Source organism: Ranitomeya imitator, chromosome 2 (assembly GCF_032444005.1).
Source record: "Ranitomeya imitator isolate aRanImi1 chromosome 2, aRanImi1.pri, whole genome shotgun sequence".
Taxonomy (NCBI): domain Eukaryota; kingdom Metazoa; phylum Chordata; class Amphibia; order Anura; family Dendrobatidae; genus Ranitomeya; species Ranitomeya imitator.
In genome coordinates this window covers 424978149-425001374 of record NC_091283.1, presented here as the reverse complement: position 1 = coordinate 425001374, position 23226 = coordinate 424978149, and the positions used below count along the sequence as shown (strand labels likewise).

At 49.9% G+C, this 23226-nt stretch overlaps 1 protein-coding gene across 1 annotated transcript in view; it reads left to right on the top strand.

The window, feature by feature from the left end:
• The window catches only part of ARFGEF2 (ARF guanine nucleotide exchange factor 2), a 123200-nt gene extending 101967 nt beyond the window's left edge, over window positions 1-21233 (top strand). The window contains exons 35-39 of the mRNA XM_069750827.1: window positions 1179-1318; window positions 1613-1781; window positions 2039-2177; window positions 2297-2414; window positions 19225-21233. Of these exons, the coding sequence (XP_069606928.1) occupies window positions 1179-1318; window positions 1613-1781; window positions 2039-2177; window positions 2297-2414; window positions 19225-19386 (728 nt within the window). The 3' untranslated portion in view covers window positions 19387-21233. The remainder of the gene's footprint in view (window positions 1-1178; window positions 1319-1612; window positions 1782-2038; window positions 2178-2296; window positions 2415-19224) is intronic.
• Window positions 21234-23226: the final 1993 nt, after the last annotated feature.

Sequence of the window (23226 nt, the reverse complement as noted above, 5' to 3'; positions counted from 1 at the left end):
TCTCCCTCAGGTGTCACATATTGAGCACAGTCTACCTTCTCCCTCTGGTGTCACATATGGAGCACAATCTACCATCTCCCTCTGGTGTCACATGTGTAGCACAGTCTACCTTCTCTCTCTGGCGTCACATATGTAGCACAGTCTACCTTCTCCCTCTGGTGTCACATATGGAGTACAGTCTACCGTCTCCCTCAGGTGTCACATATGGAGCACAGTCTACCTTCTCCCTCTGGTGTCACATATGGAGTACAGTCTACCCTCTCCCTCTGGTGTCACATATGGAGCACAGTCTACCTTCTCCCTCTGGCGTCACATATGTAGCACAGTCTACCTTCTCCCTCTGGTGTCACATATGGAGTACAGTCTACCCTCTCCCTCAGGTGTCACATATGGAGCACAGTCTACCTTCTCCCTCTGGTGTCACATATTGAGCACAGTCTACCTTCTCCCTCTGGTGTCACATATGGAGCACAATCTACTATCTCCCTCTGGTGTCACATATGGAGCACAGTCTACCTTCTCCTTCTGGTGTCACATATGGAGCACAGTCTACCTTCTCCCTCTGGTGTCACATATGGAGCACAATCTACCTTCTCCTTCTGGTGTCACATATGGAGCACAGTCTACCTTCTCCCTCAGGTGTCACATATGGAGCACAGTCTACCTTCTCCCTCTGGTGTCACATATTGAGCACAGTCTACCTTCTCCCTCTGGTGTCACATATGGAGCACAATCTACCATCTCCCTCTGGTGTCACATGTGTAGCACAGTCTACCTTCTCTCTCTGGCGTCACATATGTAGCACAGTCTAACTTCTCCCTCTGGTGTCACATATGGAGTACAGTCTACCCTCTCCCTCTGGTGTCACATATGGAGCACAGTCTACCTTCTCCCTCTGGCGTCACATATGCAGTACAGTCTACCCTCTCCCTCAGGTGTCATATATGGAGCACAATCTACCGTCTCCCTCTGGTGCCACATATGTAGCACAGTCTACCCTCTCTCTCAGCTATAGCATTTGGCACATAATCTGCTGTCTTCCTCTGGTGTCATATATGGAGCACAGTTTACTTTCTCGCTCAGGTGTCACATGCACTGGGCAGTGTGCTGGGTGGGATTTGCCCTCCATCCTGTATAGTGACAGGCCGCTAATTTGTCACTTTTCTGTCTTTGCTCAGGACTTGCTGACCAGAAGTTATTTGCCGGTCTCCTTATAAAGTGCGTTGTGCAGCTTGAACTCATCCAGACCATCGATAATATTGTCTTTTTTCCAAGTACCAGCAAAAAAGAGGATGCTGAACATCTGGCTGCAGCACAGGTCAGACCTTAATATGCAGTACTCTATAGGGTTCTGGGTTTGATGTCTTTACATGGGCTAGAAATGTAGATATAGAATAGTTATATTGGAGGGGGATGGGTCAGGCTTGATATAATCATCACCCTATAGTGTATGTCAGACAAGATGGATATATAATTCTTATATTAGAAGGGATGTGTCTGGATGGATATATCCTTATACTAGATGGTTATGTGTCGGGATGCATATATATAGTGTAATGTTATAATAAGGAGATATGGGTCACGCTATAGTTATACCATGTTTGTTATACAGAGGGATACAGTGGCCGAAGACTTCCAAGCTGAATATGAAGACCAAGGAATGTACAAATTCATGTCCACGCCTCATCTCTTTAAATTACTGGATTGTCTCCAAGAATCCCACTCGTTTGCCAAAGCCTTTAATTCTAATAATGAGCAGCGGACGGCGCTGTGGAGAGCAGGTATGGCTGCACAGGACATAAAGGGAATCTGTCAGCAGAATTTCACACTCCAAACTATTTGTATGCACATGTAGCGCATTCAAAGACAAGTCCAGCAATACCTTTACATGACCAGTCCGATCCTCCATTACTGAAAAGTGTTTTCACTTTCAGGTCTGGTGATTGGGGCGTAAGCGTCTTTCTTTGTGGATTTTCACAGCCACTGAGCCAAGACCTCTGCCCTTTAGCTGGTACTGTAACCACCTCCTGTTCTTTAGGGTTTAAAGGAAAGTCCAAGCCTAATCTACTGAAGCAAGAGACCAGTAGCCTCGCCTGCTGTTTACGGATCCTGTTCCGCATGTACACAGATGAGCGGCGCAGAGATTCCTGGGAGGATATAGAGCAGAGACTCCTAAAGTAAGAGTTGTACTAACCCAAGTGTCCCATCATCCTCAACCAGATGGGGAGAATCCACAAGCGGAGGCCACAGTGGATGGACGTTTCTCCTTCTCTCACATCTGTCTCTGTCTTTACAGTGTTTGCAGCGAAGCCTTGGCTTATTTTATTACTGTAAATTCTGAAAGTCATCGAGAGGCTTGGACCAATCTACTGCTGTTACTTTTGACCAAAACCCTTAAAGTTAGTGATGAGAAGGTATGCTGTTCCTTTGTATTATACATTTCTGGAATAATGAGCAAACAATTGTACCGTTCCGTTCCCCTATAATCCTCCACTTTCTCCTACGCCTCATTGGGGGACACAGGACCATGGGTGTTATGCTGCTGCCACTAGGAGGACACTAAGTAAACAAAAGATTAACTCCTCCTCTGCAGTATACACTCCTTCACTGGCTACAATTTCACCAGTTCTTGCTTAGTGTCTGTAGGAGGCACTTGGGTTTTTTTCAGACCCCAACTTTCTTGTTTTTATTTATTTTTTTTAATTTTATGTACATTTTTATTTTTTATCTAACGGAGTGAAGGGGGCGACGGGTCCTTTTTTTATAGGGTCCGCTCTACCCCGACCCAGCAACAGGCGAGCACGGCGAGATTTCTCCCCGTCCCTCTCCTGCGACGTTTGGGGCACAAAAGGTCTTTACTGGGGCAACGGTTCCTCCTTGGTTCCGATTTCCCCCCCTCCCTCCCTGAAAGAGTCCGATAGAGCATGTACCTCTCCAGGGCAGTGGATTCAAATGTGCCTTAGCCCCAAGACAAACCTCTTTGGGGGACAGAAGAAGATCATCAGGGGCCTCTCCATCCCCCATCTAGGGTGCATGGATTAAGCGCGCACCCTCACAGTGACAGCTGCAAGACACTGTGAGTACATACTCTCTCTGCGCCCCCATCTGCGGCAGCGATGCGGTCCTGGTCCCTGGGGAGAGGCGCCGGGGGCCGGCGGTGTTCAGCAGCGTTCCGTCGCCGCCGCGCATCGCCGGCAGGGCCCAGAAATTTAGTCCCTGGCTTTTCAGCCGGAGTAGGCCGCAGTGGGCAGATCCCTCCCACGGCCATAACCTCGCCCCCCATATCGGCGCTTTTCGTCTGGGACAAGAAGCGCCCTGCAGATCTCGGGGGGCCATATTGTCCCCTGCATGGATTTTCTAGTCACAAGGAGCCCACGCGTCCAGCAAGGCTGCTACACAGCTTTTCAGAGAACGGCTAATTCCTCCCCGGGGACACAGGCACAGGACCGTGGGTAAGCTGTTTCAAGAAAGCTTAACCCCTTTCCTGCATATACTGCCCGCTCTGTCTCCAAAGACACTATGTCTCAATCCAAGGAGACTAAAAAGGGTAACAAGAAGCACACAGTATTTTTCACTGTATGTGCCACTTGCAATGCGGCCCTGCCCCGAGTTCACACTAGTCCTTTGTGTGCGGATTGTGTCCCGACCCCTGTGCAGCCACCTCCCGCCGATGCCGTCGCCGCCGACCCTGTGGAGCCTAGTCTCCCTGAGTGGGCAGTTTCTCTGTCACGATCCATGGATTTTCTAGGCAGGGCGGTTGATTCCCTCCGGGGCCCCCCTTCAGGTCAGTCCGCGGTGGACACGGGCGACGGTACGGATCTGTCCACCAGCAGGGTGCGTACGCTATCTCCTCCTTCTCGGGGTTCCAGAAAACGGGTCCATGTTTCTTCCCCTGACCACGGACCAGTTGGTTTTTCAGCGTCTGCGACCTCTGCGTCCCGGTCTCCTTCCCCAGACAACCTGGACGACTCTGAATATGAGTCTGACGATTCTTACGTCCAGGATTTCTCCCCCTCTTAGGAGACACTCGACTCTCTCATAGAGGCGGTTAACCAGACCCTGAAGGTGACCGAGGAATCCGTGGCTACGCCCGAACACGTGGTGTCGTTCAAAAAGACTAAACGTGTCCAAAAGTTTTTTGTCACTCATCCTGAGTTCAAGGAAATTGTACAAAAACATAGAGTTCGTCCCGATAAACGTTTCTTGGGTCAAAAGCCCATAGAGGCTAAATATCCTTTTTTCCTATCGCCACGACAGCACCCACAACGAGAGAGGGGATCCGCCCACCTTCCGGACAGGAACCTACAGGTTAAAAAGGGGCGGTCCCCCTCGCCCTCCAGTTTGGGTTCCTGTCCGGACGGCGGGAGCCTACAGGTCGTTTCACCTACCCGGGTCCGCCAAGCCTCTGTGCGGTGTCCAGGTGAGAACGGCAGAGTCGGGGGCCCGGAAGCAGCGTCGGGGGAAGTCCTGTGTCCAGCTTCCCCCCTCGTCTGGCAAGGAGCGGCTGAATGCTGAAGTGGCGTTCCCAGGGGAAGGCACGCCGCCCTGGGTCGTCCACACGCGCGCGACGCTGCGGTAGCAGGTCGGCGCTTATGACCCGGAAGTGATCGATCGACTTCCGGAGGAGACCGGGAGGAGGAGCGCGGGACTTTTGAAAAGGAGCAGCGCTCAGGTGAGATGTGTGTGCGGCAATATGTCTTCAGCAGGAGACGCTGAACACCGACAGGCAGGAGAGCACAGGTCTCATAGCGGCGAACGTGGGCAGCAGGATCCTGGCAAACCAGCGTCACGTCGCGCCTCACCCCCTCAAAAACCGGTACTCTACATTTTTTCAGCAGTGGTGAGTGTAATATGTAAACCATTGCCTGATACAGCCGTTTTCTACACTATGCTTTATTATAGGGGAAAAAGGTCTCCAAATCCAAGCATAAGCAGTGTGCTGTATGCACAGAGCCTCTACCTGACACCTATGTTAAAAAGTTATGCCAATTATGCATATGTCGTATGTTAGAAGAAGAGGCCCCTCTCCGGGTATCGGATCTGAGGGAAGTAATTAGGGAAGAAATAAAATCATCCCTTAAAACCAGACGGCATGAAAAAAGCAGTGTGGAGTTGGTGTCCGATTCCAGCCCTTCAGTACAAGAAGGCGAGTGTTCGGAAAGTTCTTCGGCATCCTCTTCAGATGCAGCCTCACTTCCGTTAGAAGATGTAGGGCTCCTCAAGGATCCTTCAGACAGAAAGGCTGACATGCTCCTTAAAAAAACTATGGGAGTCATCATCTGGAGCCTTTAAGCCGGCTATTGCAGGCACCTGTACGGCCAGATCAATCATGGTCTGGGTGACTCAGCTGGAGGAGCAGCTTAAAGCGAAGGTACCCAGGGACAAGTTGCTGAATTCCCTGTCTCAGGTCAGAGAAGGAGCAGCTTATCTAGCAGACGCCTCAATTGATTCTCTGAAATTGGCTGCAAGATCGGCAGGTCTTTCGAATGCAGCCAGACGGGCTCTATGGCTAAAGACATGGAAGGGGGATGCCCAGGCTAAGGCCAAACTTTGCTCCATTCCATGTAGGGGTGAGTACCTATTCGGCCCGGTGCTGGATGACATCCTTGCAGAGGCAGAAGATAGGAAGAAGGGATTTCCTAAAACGTTTAATCCCACTTTTAGGAACGCCTTCCGAAGACGCATGCCCTTCAGGAGATTCCAGCCAGACCAGCAGGGGTATAATCGCGATTCGGAAACATCAGATCATAAGAAGAAAGGTGGATACTATAAGAACCCTTCATCTTTCTCAAGACGTAGACGTAACTACAGATAGAACAGATCTACCAGTAGGGGGAAGACTAAAGTTCTTCTCAGATAGATGGAAAAAGATTACTTCTAGTGCCTGGATAATGGGGGTGGTTGAGTCCGGATTAAAATTAGAATTTTTGAGAACTCCCCCAGATCATTTTGTGATAACATCACTGGACACTCCGGCCCAACAACAGGCCTTAGAATTAGAGATTCAACAATTGCTTACAAAGCGAGTTATTGAAGAAGTACCAAAACATCAGGAGAAGACAGGCTTTTATTCTCCGCTATTCTTAATCTCTAAACCTGATGGGTCCTTTAGGACTATCATAAATTTACGTAAATTGAATAGATATCTTCAGTACCACGCTTTTAAGATGGAATCCATTAAGTCAACAACTAAGCTTTTGTTTCCTAGGTGCTACATGTCGGTCTTGGATCTAAAAGATGCATACTACCATCTTCCAGTTCACAGAAATCACCAGCAATTCCTCAGGATGGCAGTATGGGTAAACCATCAGATTAAACATTTTCAATTTTTGGCAATGCCCTTTGGCCTGTCCATGGCACCTAGAGTTTTTACTAAGGTTGTTTCTGAAGTAATGGCCCATATTAGGGAAAGAGAAACCCTTGTGGTGCCCTATCTAGACGATTTTTTGATAGTAGGAAATTCAATTGACCAGTGTACGTCTAGGGTAAATGCCATAATATCATCCCTACAGGATCTCGGATGGATAATCAACTGGGAAAAGTCAAAACTGGAACCCACAAGACGTCAAATGTTCCTAGGAGTTCTTCTAGACTCAGAAGATCAGTCATCCTTCCTACCAGAAGACAAGAAGCGGAAGATCGTTCAAAGGATCACGGCCGTAAGAAAAGCTCCAAACTTAAGTTTAAGAGACGCAATGTCTCTACTAGGATCTTTGACTGCGTGTATATCGGCGGTAAGATGGGCTCAGGCTCATACCCGAATACTTCAGTACGAAGTTCTTCGAGCAGAAAAAGATCTTCACGGTGCTCTGAGCAGAAGGTTCAAATTATCACCCGCCACTCTTCACGATCTGAGATGGTGGCTCAATCCAGCACATTTGTCAAAAGGAGTTCTCTGGACCATCACTCCGAACAATACAGTTACAACAGATGCCAGCCCGTTCGGTTGGGGAGCCCATATGGGAGACATTCTAACCCAAGGGCGATGGTCGAGTCAGGAGTCCCAGAATTCCTCGAATCTAAGAGAGCTTACTGCAGTCTATCGGGCTCTTCTTTCCTTACTACCATCCCTGAGGAATACGCATGTACAGATACAAACAGACAATATGACTGTGGTAGCCTACATCAATCATCAGGGGGGGACAAGGTCTCGATCCCTGATGACCACTACAGCACAGATATTGTCCCTGGCCGAGAAACACTTACAATCCCTGTCGGCAGTACATATAAGAGGGGAACTCAATATAGAGGCGGACTACCTCAGTCGCCATTCCCTTCGTCAGGGAGAGTGGTCCCTAAACCAACAGATATTCGATCAGATAGTCAATCTGTGGGGGTTGCCGACAATAGATCTGTTTGCTACGAGGAGGAACAGGAAGGTCAGGAAGTTCGCATCCTTACATATTACTGACCAACCATTTATAGTGGATTCCCTTCGTGTCCGTTGGGACTTCCAGCTGGCATATGCCTTTCCCCCAATGTGTCTGATTCCGATAGTTCTCAGGAAGATCCGGGAGGAAAGAGCCAGAGTGATCTTAATTGCCCCCTTCTGGCCCAGGAGGCCTTGGTTCTCTCTCCTCATGACAATGTCTGTGACCGATCCCTGGGTGTTGCCAGTGGTTCCGGAACTCCGATCTCAGGGTCCATTTCATCATCCAAATTTGGAGACTCTTCACTTAACGGCCTGGAATTTGAGAGGGAGCTTCTGAGGGAGAGGGGGTTCTCTAACGCTTTAATAGCTACTTTATTGAAAAGTAGAAAGGAGGTCACTACAAAGATCTACTCGAAAATTTGGAAAAAATTCCTTTTGTTTCATCAGCAACCATTAGGAGAGAAGGCTCCGATTTCAGCTATTTTAGAATTCCTTCAGAAAGGCTGGGAATTGGGCTTAGCGGTCAACACTCTAAAGGTACTGTCACACTAGACGATATCGCTAGCGATCCGTGACGTTGCAGCGTCCTCGCTAGCGATATCGTCCAGTGTGACAGGCAGCAGTGATCAGGCCCCTGCTGTGCTGTCGCTGGTCGGGGAAGAAAGTCCAGAACTTTATTTCGTCGCTGGACTCCCCGTAGACATCGCTGAATCGGCGTGTGTGACACCGATTCAGCGATGTCTTTGCTAGTAACCAGGGTAAACATCGGGTAACTAAGCGCAGGGCCGCGCTTAGTAACCCGATGTTTACCCTGGTTACCATCCTAAAAGTAAAAAAACAAACAGTACATACTTACCTACAGCTGTCTGTCCTCCAGCGCTGTGCTCTGCTCTCCTCCTGCTCTGGCTGTGAGCGTCGGTCAGCCGGAAAGCAGAGCGGTGACGTCACCGCTCTGCTTTCTGGCTGCCCGGCGCTCACAGCCAGACCAGAGAAGCAGAGCGCCGAGGACAGACAGCGGTAGGTAAGTATGTAGCGTTTGTTTTTTTACTTTTTAGGATGGTAACCAGGGTAAACATCGGGTTACTAAGCGCGGCCCTGCGCTTAGTTACCCGATGTTTACCCTGGTTACCGGGGACCTCGGGATAGTTGGTCGCTGGAGAGCTGTCTGTGTGACAGCTCTCCAGCGACCAAACAGCGACGCTGCAGCGATCCGGATCGTTGTCGGTATCGCTGCAGCGTCGCTATGTGTGACGGTACCTTAAGAGTTCATGTTTCAGCCTTGGGAGCTCTATATAACAGTGATATAGCTGGTAATAGATGGGTTGCTAGATTTATTAAGGCATGTCAGCGTTCTAACCCAATCCATATTGTAAGAATACCCCCTTGGGATTTAAATTTGGTACTTGAGGCGTTGACTGAACCTCCGTTCGAGCCATTAGACTCTCTTTCAATAAAAAATTTAACCTTAAAAACAGCTCTACTCTTAGCATTAACATCTGCCAGGAGGGTCAGTGATATACATGCGTTATCAGTAGATCCTCCCTATCTAATAATTCTCCAGGATAAGATTGTCTTAAAGCCTGATCCTGCATATTTACCAAAAGTAACATCTAAATTTCATAGAAGTCAGGAGATTTATTTACCATCCTTCTATGAAGATCCAGGTTCAGAAGAGGAGAAAAAATATCATACTCTAGATGTAAAGAGGGCGATATTAGAATACCTGGATAGGACACAAAGCTGGAGACAGAGTAGGGCTCTGTTTGTTTCTTTCCAGAATCGGAAAAAGGGTTCTGGTGTCACGAAGAACTCTATCGCTAGATGGATTAGAGAAGCGATATGTCTTGCCTATTCTGCCAAGGGAGTAACACCACCAGAAGGCATCAGGGCGCACTCCACTCGGGCCATGGCATCATCCTGGGCGGAGAAGGCAGATGTCCCCATTGAAATGATATGTAAGGCGGCAACTTGGTCATCACCTTCCACCTTTTATAAGCACTATCGCCTTGATCTATCTGCTAATTCCAGCTTACAGTTTGGCCGTTCAGTACTTAGTGTTGTGGTCCCTCCCAGTTAAATAGTCTTTGAAAGTCTCTCGTTGTGGGTGCTGTCGTGGCGATAGGAAAACCGGTTTTTACGTACCGGTAATAGGATTTTACAGAGTCCACGACAGCACCCATACATTCCCCCCCGTATTTAGTTCTTATTCCTGCACTCTGTTGGAAGGTGTGCCGTAGAGTTCACTCTATAGAGGTGGTGGTATTTAGTATTGTTTAATATGATATTGTCATGTACTGATTCATTGGCAGTAACCCTTGTACTCTGGAACACAAACTGGAGGGCGAGGGGGACCGCCCCTTTTTAACCTGTAGGTTCCTGTCCGGAAGGTGGGCGGATCCCCTCTCTCGTTGTGGGTGCTGTCGTGGACTCTGTAAAATCCTATTACCGGTACGTAAAAACCGGTTTCTCAGGACCTAATCAAGGACTGGCTGCAGTCCCCCTCAGTCGACCCTGCTGTGTCACATCTCGCTTCCAAAACCATCCTGTCCCTGTCAGACGGCTCCTCTGTTAAGAACCCCTCGGACCGCCAGATTGATTACCTGGCTCGCTCCGTCTTCGAGGCCACAGGAGCTTCCCTCCTTCCTTCCTTCGCTGCCTCTTGGGTGGCTAAGGCTATGGTCGCTTGGGCCGAGACGCTCTCCACGAGCATGCAAGCTAGAGATTTACCTCCAGAAGCGGTCAACCTGGCTAACCAGATAGCTCAAGCTGGGGACTTCGTAGTCAATGCCTCGATAGACGCAGCCAATTGCACGGCACAGGCAGCCGCGAATGCAATCTCCATTAGAAGAGCCCTGAGGCTCAGGGATTGGCGAGCTAATTCGGCTTCCAAGCGTTCTTTGACATCTCTGCCCTACCAGTCTGGTCGATTTGTTTGGAGAAAAATTAGACCAAATGATCTCGGATGCCACCGGAGGAAAAAGTAAATTTCTTCCCCAGCAAAAGCCTACCCGGCCGTTTCGGTATCAGCAACAATCCCGATTCCGGCCTTTTCGTAACAATACCAACTGGTCTTCCTCTCCCTCTACCTCTGCATCAGGGCCAGGAACGCGCAGTGGCCGAGGCTCCCAGGCCTCTTACAGACCTAACCGTAATTGGAAACCCAGACTGACACCAACTGGGTCTAAGGGATCCACATCCCATAGATCCTCCACGCAATGACTCCTTGCGGCTTCTGGGGGGCACCAACAGGGTAGGAGGGCGTTTACTTTTGTTCCGCCAAGCCTGGCTCTCAGTCGTTTCCGACGAGTGGGTCAGGGAACTGGTATCCACCGGATACAAAATATCACCCCCCCCCCCCCCCGATGCGCTTCTTCCAGTCTTGCCCTCCAAAACCAAAGACAACAGCTCTTTTACAGGCCATACGGGCACTTCTCGAACCTATTCGTGGTCCCAAAGAAGGACGGATCATTCCGTCCGATCCTGGACCTAAAGCTGCTAAACAAATTTGTAAAAATCCGTCACTTCAGGATGGAATCCCTCCGATCTGTGGTCGCGTCCATGGAAAAAGGAGAATTCCTGGTGTCCATAGACATCAAGGATGCTTACCTCCACATCCCAATGTTTCCTCCACATCAGCAGTTCCTACGTTTCGCGGAGAGCACTTCCAATTTGTGGCCTTGCCTTTCGGTCTCGCCACCGCCCCCAGGGTCTTCACGAAGGTCATGGCGGGTGCCATGGTCATTCTTCATTCCAGGGGAGTGGTGGTACTTCCGTACCTGGACGACCTACTAATAAAAGGTCCTCCTTACCCAGCCTGCGAGGAGTCCGTCGCTCTCACGGTGGATACTCTTTCTCGCCTGGGTTGGAAGATAAACTTCGAGAAATCCTCTCCGATTCCGGCCCAGCAGATTTCCTTCCTTGGAATGACTCTGGACACTTCTCGCGGTCTGGTCATCCTCCCTCAAGACAAGGCCTTGGCCTTGCAGCAGGGAGCCCAAAGTCTTTCCCGTCCAGTCTCCCACTCCATCCGGTTCAGCATGCGCGTTCTCGGGCGGATGGTAGCTGCCATGGAAGCGGTTCCATTCGCACAATTTCACCTCCGTCCTCTCCAGCATGCGCTACTGTCGGTGTGGAACGGCAATCCGTCCTCCCTCGACCGCCGCTTCATCTTGTCCCCACGGGTCAGAAAGACCCTCAGGTGGTGGACGTTGAAGTCCTCCCTAACCCAGGGAAGAACCTTTCTCCCTGTGCAGTGGCTGGTGGTGACCACCAATGCCAGGCTGGCTCATAGGCTGGGGGTCAGTTTTCAACCATCACACAGCTCAGAGGCAGTGGTCCTCTCGAGAGTCTCGCCTTCCCATCAATCTCCTGGAGATACGAGCCATCAGATTAGCATTGTTCCAGTTTCATCACCTTCTGGCGGGTCATCCAGTCAGAATCCAGTCCGACAACGCCACGGCTGTGGCGTACATCAACCGTCAGGGGGGAACCCGCAGCAAGATGGCTATGCTCGAAGTGTCCCACATTCTGCGCTGGGCGGAATCCAATCATTCTTCCATCTCGGCAATCCACATTCCAGGGGTGGAGAATTGGGCGGCGGACTTCCTCAGCCGCCAGGGCCTCGCCTCGGGCGAGTGGTCTCTTCACCCGGAGGTTTTTCAGCAGATCTATCATCGCTGGGGGACTCCGGATGTGGATCTCATGGCATCCAGGTTGAACAACAACATGGCATCCAGGTTGAACAACAAGGTTCCACAGTTCTTTGCTTGGTCTCTCGACCCTCGGGCCATAGGAGCAGACGCCCTGGTCTTGCCTTGGCACCAGTTCCGTCTCCCGTACATTTTTCCCCCTCTTCCCCTGCTGCCCAGGGTCATCAAGAAGATCAGGGCAGTGATCCTCGTCGCGCCGGACCGGCCGCGCCGGGCATGGTACGCGAAACTGGTTCAGCTGGTCGCCGACGCCCCCTGGCGTCTTCCAGATCGCGTGGATCTTCTCTCATAGGGCCCCATTTACCACCAGAACTCAGGGGCCCTGTCTTTGACGGCCTGGCCGTTGAATCCTGGATTCTAGGCCAAGCGGGTTTCACTCCCGAGGTATCTTCCACCATGATCAGTGCTAGGAAACCTGTTTCCATGCGTTGTTACCACCGCACCTGGCAAATTTTCTTCTCATGGTGCGACGCACAGGGGCGATCCCCTCTGATATTTTCTATCCCTACCATATTGGAATTCCTTCAATCTGGACTAGAGTCGGGACTTGCCCTTAGCTCTCTAAAGGGTCAAGTTTCGGCATTGTCAGTCCTTTTCCAACGAAAGATTGCCGGTGAGAACTTTTTTCCAGGGAGTTTCCCACGTGGCGCCTCCCTACAAAATGCCCTTGGATCCGTGGGATCTTAATTTAGTTCTCGGAGCTCTCCAGGAGACTCCCTTCGAACCGCTACAGGACGTGTCCCTGACCTTCCTCTCCTGGAAGGTAGCATTCCTAGTGGCCATTACGTCCATCAGGCGGGTTTCGGAGTTGGCTGCACTTTCCTGCTGCCCTCCGTTTCTAATTTTTCATTCGGACAAGGCGGTATTGAGGACTTCTCCCGCTTTTCTGCCCAAGGTCGTCTTTTCTTTCCACCTCAATGAGGAGATTGTTCTGCCTTCATTCTGTCCGGCACCTGCCCACCGCATTGAGAAGGCTCTGCACACTCTTGATGTGGTAAGAGCTCTTCGTCGGTACGTTTCGCGGACGGCTCCCTTCCGCACGTCGGATGTCCTGTTTGTTCTCCCAGAGGGGCCAAGGAAGGGTTCTCCCGCTTCCAAAGCTACTCTAGCTAAATGGATTCGGTCGGCCATTGAAGAATCCTATCGTGCCAAGGGGGTTCCTATCCCAGCTGGGACCAAGGCCCATTCTACCCGGTCGGTGGGCGCTTCGTGGGCCATTCGGCACCAGGCGTCAGCACAGCAGGTCTGCAAGGCTGTGACATGGTCCAGTTTGCACACTTTTACCAAGCATTACCACATTCATTCTCTTTCTTCTGCAGACGCCGCCCTTGGCAGGCACATTCTGCAAGCTGCAGTTCCTTAGCCATAAGCCAGTGGTACATGGGGTATTAGCATATTGCTCCCCACCCAGGGACTGCATTTGTACGTCCCATAGTCCTGTGTCCCCCAATGAGGCGTAGGAGAAAAGGAGATTTTTGTGTACTCACCGTAAAATCTTTTTCTCCGAGCCAATCATTGGGGGACACAGCACCCACCCTGTTAGCCTGTTTGGCTTGTTGTTACTCTTTGGTTTTTGACATAGTTTGTCATTTGTTCATGCTCCTACTGCTTTACTACCGAACTGGTGAAATTGTAGCGAGTGAAGGGGTGTATACTGCAGAGGAGGAGTTAATCTTTTGTTTACTTAGTGTCCTCCTAGTGGCAGCAGCATAACACCCATGGTCCTGTGTCCCCCAATGATTGGCTCGGAGAAAAAGATTTTACGGTGAGTACACAAAAATCTCCTTTTCTCACAGGGAGTTTAAACTCCGATCCCAGTTGGGAGTCCATCAATTCTGCCCCAATACAATGGCGGGGTCAATGGTTTGTGGCAACAGCTGAGGGTCTGCTGAAAGCCTCTATTGCCACCAGCTTGGTACTTCTGTGAAGCACAGTCACTGACTGCACTTTAGAGGAGACCGTGATTTTCCCTATATATTGCAATACCATTGTACTGCAGTATATAGTACGAGCAATCAGTCGATAAGATTCAAGTACCTGAGGGGGTACTAAAATAAATAACAGGATTTTTGGTTGCTTACCGTAAAATCTTGTTTCTCGGAGCCTTCATTGGGGGACACAGGAACCATGGGTGTATGCTGCTGTCACTAGGAGGCTGACACTATGCACAAAAAAAGTTAGCTCCTCCTCTGCAGCATACACCCCACCGACTGGCATTTAGATACTCAGTTAGTGAGAAAACAGTAGGAGAAGAAAACAAAGATGAAAGAACATAAACACAGATGTATTAACTGTAATCAAAGAACACAGAGAACGAAGAACGAATCAACAAGGGCGGGTGCTGTCCCCCCAATGAACGCTCCGAGAAACAGATTTTACGGTAAGCAACCAAAAATCCTGTTTTCTTTATCGCTTCATTGGGGGACACAGGAACCTTGGAACGTCCAAAAGCAGTCCCTAGGGAGGGAAAAACAGAGTTCCATCAGGTCGGAGAACTGACCACTGTGACCTGCAAGATCCTTCTACCTAGGCTGGCATCAGCCGAAGCGTAGGTATGGACCTTGTAAAATTTTGCGAATGTATGGACGGAAGACCAGGATGCCGCTTTACAAAACTGTAGGGTGGAAGCCCTGTGGTGTACCGCCCAGGAGGCGCCGACTGCCCGGGTAGAGTGAGCCTTAACCCCAGAGGGGGACACTCTGTTCTTGACCCGGAAAGCCTCCAAAATTGCCGTTTTGATCCAGCGAGCAACAGTCCACTAGGAGGCCGGCAGGCTTGTTCGCATACCATCCAGAATGATGAATAGAGAGTCTGTCTTCCAAAAGGAGGCTCTTCTGGCCAGATACACTCTGACCAAATCAAGCTTGTTCAACGAGCGCTCCAGAGGATGAGTCGGGGCCGGGCAAAAGGAAGGCACAACAATGTCCTCATTGAGATAGAAAGTGGACACTACCTTGGGAAGGAAAGAAGACGGAGGCCGCAGGACCACCTTATCCTTGAGAATAACCAAGAAAGGCGGGTGGCAAGAGAGGGCCGCCAACTCTGAAACGTGCCGGATGGAGGTGATAGCCAAGAGAAAGGACACCTTCCAGGTCAGAAAAGACAGGGAAACCCCTCTGAAGGGTCAAAGGGAGCACCCCTCAGGACTTCCAGTACAAGATTGAGATTCCAGGGATCCACTGGAGCCCGGTATGGAGGAGTTGGATGCGCTACTCCCTGAAGGAAAGTCTTGACCTGCGGTCGGGATGATAATGTCCTCTGGAAAAGAATAGAAAGCTCTGATACTTGACCCTTCAGCGAACTTAGGGCAACACCCATGTCCAGCCCTGCCTGGAGAAACGCCAAAATGGAAGGGAGAGAAAAGGACATAGGTGGAACATGATTGGATTTTCACCAGCGGAAATAGGCCCTCCAGGTTCGATAGTAGATCCTGGAAGACTAAGACTTCTGAGCCTGGATCATGGTGTGAATCACCCAATCTGAAAAACGGGATGCTTTCAGAACCGCGGCCTCAACAGCCACGCCGTCAAATTGAGCGACCGAGAATTCGGGTGGCAGATCGGACCTTGAGACAGCAGATCGGATCTGTCTGGAAGCCTCCAGGGAGCGTCTGCGAGAAGGTTGACGGTCTCCGCAAACCAAGACCTTCTGGGCCAATCCAGAGCGACCAGGATGACTGGTACCCCCTCCGCCTTGATCTTCAATAGCTTGGGAAGAAGAGAAAGGGGAGGGAACAGATAGGGAAGCACAAACTGCGACCAAGGAATGACCAGAGCATCGGTGCCCACGGTGAGGGGATTGCGGGACATGCAGACGAAACGAGGGACCTTCCTGTTCAGTTGCGACGCCATGAGATCCACATCCGGAGTCCCCTATCGAAGGCAAATCTGATGGAGGACCTCCTGATGCAAAGACCATTCCCCCGTCACGAGACCCTCGCGGCTGAGAAAATCGGCGGCCCAGTTGTCTGCATCGGGGATATGCACTGCGGATATCGCCGAAACCGTCACCTCTACCCAAAGGAGGATCTTGGAAACCTCGGCCAATGCCAATAAACTCTGAGTCCCTCCCTGGTGGTTGACATATGCCACTGCTGTGGCATTGTCCGTCTGAGATCGGATTGGCAGACCCCTGAGAAGCCTTTCCCATTGAAGGAGGGACAGAAAAATGGCCTGTATTTCGAGGACATTGATCGAGAAGACTCCTGCGCCAACCAACGTCCCTGGACAGTCAGGTGGTGAAAAACCACCCCACAGCCGAGAAGGCTGGCGTCCGTCGTCACAACCTGCCAATGAACGGGAAGGAAGGACCGACCCTGGAAGATGAGAGGAGACGTCAGCCACCAATTGAGGGACCGTTTGACTCGGGGCGCGAGACGAATTGGACGATGCAGAGAAAAAAACAGACTTGTCCCACTGCCAAAGGAGTGGAATTGAGCGAAGGGGATCGCTTCTGATGTTGCCACCATCCTTCCCAGGGCCTTCATGGCCGTTTTGAAGAATGGAAGCCGGGGGCCCTGAAGCAAGTGAATTTCTCGGCGGAGATGCACTCTCTTCTCTTCGGGAAGAAAAATTCTGGTCCGACGGGTGTCGAACAGCATGCCTGGGAACACGAGGCACTGAGTCAGAACTAGGCAATACTTCTTCTTGTTGACAAGCCACCCGAAACGGGTCAGGGTGTCGAGAACAATGGACAGGCTTTCCTGGGCCTGAGAAAAGGACGGAGCCTTGATAAAAATGTCGTTGAGGTACGGAAAGAGTACCAGACCTCTGATCCTCAAATTGGCCATCAAAGCTGCCATGATCTTTGTGAAGACCCTGGGAGCGGTCGCGAGACCGAAAGGCAGGGCTACAAACTGTAAATACTCCTGATGTACCGCAAAACCCAGGAATCTGTTATGTCCCGGGAATATAGGAACATGAAGATAGGCATCTTGAATGTCTATGGAGCACAGAAATTCCTGTTCCTCCATGGATTACTGAACGAAGGGATTCCATCCTAAAATGTCACAGACGAACCCTTTTGTTCAGTAACTTGAGGTCCAGGATCGGACGGACCGCGCCATCTTTCTTCGGGGCCACAAATAGGTTTGAGTAGAAGCCTGTGACTCTTTCTTTCTGGAACGGGAACGATTACCCCGAGCTGAGGAAGGAGGCGATGGCTGTGAAGAAACCCGGAACCAAAGTCGGGTCTTTTGGAGGGCGAGATTCAAAGAAGCGATCCCGGGGCCAAGAAACGAAATCTATTTTGTATCCAGAGGATACTACTTCCCTGACCCATGCATCCTCCACCGAGGCGAGCCAGACGTCTTTGAAGAAAAGAAGACGACCGCCTAATTTGGGAGATGCGCCAGGATCTCGGTGAGAGTCATGCCGAGGTAGATCTTCCAGATCTAGACCTGGTGGATCTTCCTTGGGAATAGCGGGAGCGCCAGGAAGGAGTGGGTCTAAAGGTAACCACCTTCCTATCCTGGCACACTTGCATCCTCTGCTGTTGGGAAAAGGAGTCTGTCGTCGCGAAAGGGCGGAATGGACCAAAACTGCCTCTTAGGAAGAGGTCGGCGAGGTTTGGATTGAGGAGAAGAGAACTTGTCCACGCGGTCGCATCCTTCATAATTTGGTCCAGCCTGAAACTGAAAAGACGCGATCCCTGAAAAGGCAGTAAGGGACTTCGTGGAAGACAGGTCCGCTTGCCAGGCCTTAAGCCAAACGGTCCGGCGGATGGCAACGATATTACTGGATGCCTGAGCTGCACAAGATGCGGCATCCAGGGAAGCAGAGACCAAATACTCACCTGTGTGAGAAATCTGGTTGGCAAGGTCCGCTAGCTGTTCTTGTTTGGCCCCAGCCAGAATGCCCTGACGAAGTTGTTTTGCCCATTTGGCCACAGACTTTAAAACCCATGTGGAGGCAAAAGCCGGACAAAGAGTGGACTCAGCTGCTTCAAAGGCTGACTTTGCAAAGGATTCTATAAGTCTATCATTAGAATCCTTCAGAGATGCTACACCAGAGAGGGGCAGGACGGTGATGGTAGATGGTCTAGAAACTGGAGGGTCCACGGAGGGAGAAGCTGTCCAGTTGGCGATGAGCTCCGGGGAAAAAGGATATAACACGCCGCGGCGCTTTCCTCTTTGAAAACGTCTGGTCAGATTCTCTTTCTCTGGCCATAAGCTCCTCAAACTCAGAATGCTAAGACCGTCCGGATCTCCTAAACACACTTTTGTGTTGGGGGTCTTGGTCTTGCAGCCAGATCTATGAGGATACGGGGTGGCAGTACACGCCGTACTCTGTCTGTTTGTGGGAGTACAGTTGTGACAGTTCACGCTGTATCACTCCAAGGTATCTGAAAAGAAACTACGCACATTGTGTTATATATGGGTCTAATGAAAGACCCGTGTTCACCTCCTACTGACACTAAGCTAAACTCAGTATCTGTATGCCAGTCGGTGGGGTGTACACTGCAGAGGAGGAGCTAACTTTTTTTGTGCATAATGTCAGCCTCCTAGTGGCAGCAGCATACACCCATGGTTCCTGTGTCCCCCAATGAAGCGATAGAGAAAGAAGTATTTAAAAAATGTACCACAAAAAGTTTGCATCACCCTCCTTTTACCAATACAAAAATAAAGAAATAAAATGTGCAAAATAAACATATTTGGTATTGTTCCATTGTAAATGTCCAATCGATCAATATATACAATTATTTATCCCATAGGGTAGACGCCTATCTCATAGAGTAATCACTAAAGAACTTTTTCTTTCATGTAAAATTCAGTTTTTATCACTCGCAAAAACTATACAAGTTTGTTATGTCTGTAATTGTTCAGTCATTCATTTTGCCAGGTCACTTTTATCATACATTGATCGCCCTAAAACAAAATCCAAAAACTTTTTTTTTTACTTTTTAGATTACGCTATATAGTAAAATGATTGATATCAATCAAAACCATTTGTGCCTTATTAAAAAAAAAAAAAAGAAAAAAAAGCCCCTATATGACTGTCAACGGAAAATGTAAGAAAAAAAAGCTATGACTCTTGGAAGAGGAGAACAAATTAAAGTGAAATAAAAAGCTGTGGTGGGAAGGAATGAATACGGATACTACGTGTGAATGACGTACAGTGTGCTTACTTGTGACTCTTTCTCTAGTTCAGGGCTCATGCTTCCAAGTATTACCCGCACTTGTGTGAGATCATGCAGTTTGACCTGATCCCGGAGCTCCGTGCCGTCCTGAGGAAGTTCTTCTTGCGCATCGGCATCGTGTTCAAGATTTCAGAACAGCAGAGAATCGACAAACGTCCATCCTCATAATTGCTGTTTACCGTCTGTGTCGTTGGCTGTGCAGAGAAGGGAGGCCGCTGTCATGTCCCTGTTTTTTGCAAACTAACGGTTTCCTCTCCAGACTCTGGATCCGGTACTTTTAGAAGGAGGGAACGAATGTGTTATAGATTTTTATTTTTGCTACTTTGGGTGTGAGGCTCCCTAAAATATTTTAAGGTTCTTTTTTTTTTTTTTCTTTGTATGGGTTGTTTTCTCTCTCCTGTTAGTGTTCCTGTGACTCCCGAAGGCTGCACTGAAGTCTGAAGACACATGGTCCCCACACACCGTACATCAACAGAGGGACTGTGTTGACGTTCGATTAACAATGGGTTGTTAGTCATCTCTAATATTCATTCTGTGTTCTCTGACCCTGCTGCTTACTTAGGCTGATGCCAGAGAGCAAAACTGTGCCCCAGCCTTGGATTACTTCACCACCTGGCTTTCCTGTTGGGTGTTCATGGTGCAGCCTTCAACCCATGTGTCTCAGGTCAATACACTGTAAGACAGGGGTCTTGTTATGTCTGTATATGTTATATGGCAGTGCCCTGTTTGTTCTCCAGTCGCCTTTTTTGTGCAGTTTTTGAGTTTTATCCTGGACATTGCAGAAAAAGCAACAGTATTTGAAGTGACTGTCAGATCTAAAGGCACCTGAAGATACTGGGGGTAGGGGTTGAACTCTAGGATAGATTATGATTTGCTGACTTGGACTCTTTGGGCTCACACATGCGATTGGATCAATTATTGTAATGATGCTCTGATCAGAGTTTGTCATGTGTCCTTTTTCTGTGATCTGATGTTCTCGGCTAATAGAATCATATCACAAGTGCAAATAACTTAATTTTTACATTGTCTGAGTCTGCAGAAATCAGGCTGCACTCGTATGACATCAAAGTGCAGTCCGATGTTTTACATGCACCCAAGGACTTGAATGGGTTCGCTTGATCCGATTTTCTGAGCCACTCGCAGTATGTTACAATTTTTATCTCATGCCGAATCAGCATGAAGAAAAAGAATCACAGATCTGCACTACCTTATAGTATATTATTGGTCTGAGTGCTGTCTGATAGAACATCAGATATACACTCGTGTGAGCGGGCCCTAAAAGTCTAAGTCCTGCTCCTCCCACCGAGAGTGATTGACAGCTCCACACTAGTAGAGAAAGCCTGTGTCCTGCTTTCTTTGGTTCCCTCCAGTTTACACATGTAGAGCGGTCAATCACTGTGTGCAGGTATGGCAGAGAAGGACTTGCACCCCTTCCCCTCTGAAAATCGACAGCTCCTTTAATGTGTTTTTTTCCCCCCAGAGCTGTAGCTCTAATGGCATCTATTGAGGGCAGAATGGCGTGAATGTGATGTTATGTTGGAGGTACTTCCTTAACTGTGGCCCCTGAATCTCGCCTAGAGTAGGTGCAGCTTTGTCCCCTTGTGTTCTCTTAGGCTACCACATAGCACAATAAAGCTCCACTGTAGCAGCCTTCTGCGAAAGACGACCGGAGGGGACGATGCGGGCAGCATTATCTGTGTCATTCATGTTACATCCCGGCCAGTGTTATAATAATGTGGCCTCACCGGAGAGAGCAATGTACCTGAGGATATAACTGCATACCTCTCCCCATATAAATATATATATACCCCTCCCCATGGATGTATGATACTTCCACTGTCTTAAGTTATTCCTTCTACGCTCTCTTCTCTGATTTTAATGAATCTGCTGGATGTAAACATTTTGGAATAGAGATCTACAAAATCCTGTGTAAAGTTTTCTATGTAAGATAGATTGTACCATAAGGTTATTATCTATTCTGCTGTTAATCAGGTGTCAATAAAGCTTTAATGGTGTTTGCTAGCGGCTTTATATCTGAGAAAAAAAAAACGTGAATTTTGATGCCTCATTCGCACACATCCTTTTTCCCTGGTACCGCTGTGATCCTGTCTGGGCTCGTCCGTGGAGCTGTTCATCTGTGTATATGGCCGTATCGCTTATATATTCCCATGTTCCCGTCAGATGGCTTATTCCCCTAGATTTATATGGAGCCTAAAAGAAAAAAAACTTCTGTAATTTACCAGTTTTTATATGTCTAAGATGGAAAATTATTGATGACATCACAGATAATAATTGGGATTCGAATAAGCACTGTGACAGTGTAAAGGCAAATGAGGCTGAATCACGAGCATGGAATGGAGGGATGCTGTTTTGGGATGAAAATCCCGACCCCCACTATTTCTCCTTCGCCTCATTGGGGGACACAGGACTGTGGGTGTATGCTTCTGCCGCCAGGAGGCTGACACTAAGTAAACTTAAAAAAAAAAAGTTAGCTCCTCCTCCAACGTATACACCCTGACACTGGCTACCAGAGACTCCAGTTTATGCTTAGTGTCTCAAGGAGGCACATCTCTGGGTCCGGGATTTTTTTTGGACCCGACTTTCAACTTTTGGATTGAGGGGGCGACGGACCTTTTTGAGGGTCCGATCTCCCCAAATCATCAACGGGCAAGCACGTGTGATATTGCTCCACGTTTCCTTTCCCGCTACGTGTGATTTTTCTCTGGACTTGGCCCTGACCACCCTGAGGTATCTAGACCCCAGGCTGTACAGGTGCTCCTAGACGTCCGTATGTTCCCCCCTGTTTTCTACACCCCTGCCGGGGGTGTTAGCTGGGGTGGAGGATGGTCCCTCTCCTTATCCTGGGATAATGGAGTTTGGGTGCCTGCACCGTCATTTTTTCCACCCCTCGCTGAGTGTGGTGTGTCAGGGGGGGCTCCTGAGTACCTGTTGCGCTGGCCCTGGGTAGTGCGGTGGTCCGGCTCCGGGTGAGGCTGGCGTCCTTTTTTTGTGGATCGGCGGTGGTCCAGCGCTGAGGCGCCTGCGGCTCTCTGGAGCGGCGCCGCGGCATTCGGTCGGCGGCGCCGCAGCGCTCCGGAGCGGCGCCGCGGTGTAGAGAAGATCGGCGCCGCTGTTCCTCCGGAGGCTGCGGCTTTGCTGGCAGGCGTGGGGCTGTTCCTGGAGCCCGGGACTTCCGGGCGGCAGACCGCGCTGCGGGGCTCCGCCCCTTCCGGCGCGTCACGTCCGGTTCCGGTTTCTCCGGCCTCTGAGGGGGAAATTTAGGCCGCGGCTTCGGGCCTGCTCTAGGCTGCGGCTTAGTTTGGCGATCCCTCCCCCACTATAGCCTGCTGGACATATAAGGCAGCACGTTTGGAGATAGTGCTGTCAGGATCCATTTCGGTATTCGTAGGGACACAGGACTGGGGTAAGTGCTTCTCTCTCCAGCTGGACTGAAGCATTCCTTTTTTTCCCCAGTCTCTGGCCCTGGGTATAGCATTACGGATCATTATGTCTAGAAAGGTTAAGACTCACACGGTTCTTTTTACCAGTTGTGTATCTTGTAGTGCCCTTCTTCCGCACGCCCAAAGTAATCGCCTCTGTGAGGCCTGTGACCCTGAACATGTCCAGGAGCCCCCCCCTGCCAGTCCTCCAGTAGTCTCTCCAGCCCCGGACCCTCAGCCAGATGCTGTGGTAGCTCCACCGGAATGGGTCACGTCTTTGTCACAATCCATGGCGTCCCTTACTGAAGCGATCAAATCACTGCAGACCCCGGCGGTCGGGACCGGTAATCCGCCTGTCTCAGAGAGGGCCTCGGGGTCTCAGGAATCTGCGGCCTGCAGGGGGCGCGCTCTCACTCGACAGACGCATGGAAAGCGGATTCGCAAAGCGTCTCCTAGGCACTCAGGTGCTTCCGCATCCTGGAGTTCCGTATCTCGCTCTCCTTCCCCTGCAGAAAGCGGTGAAGTTGAGACTGACTACGAGTCAGAAGGGTCTCTTAATTTTGATAAA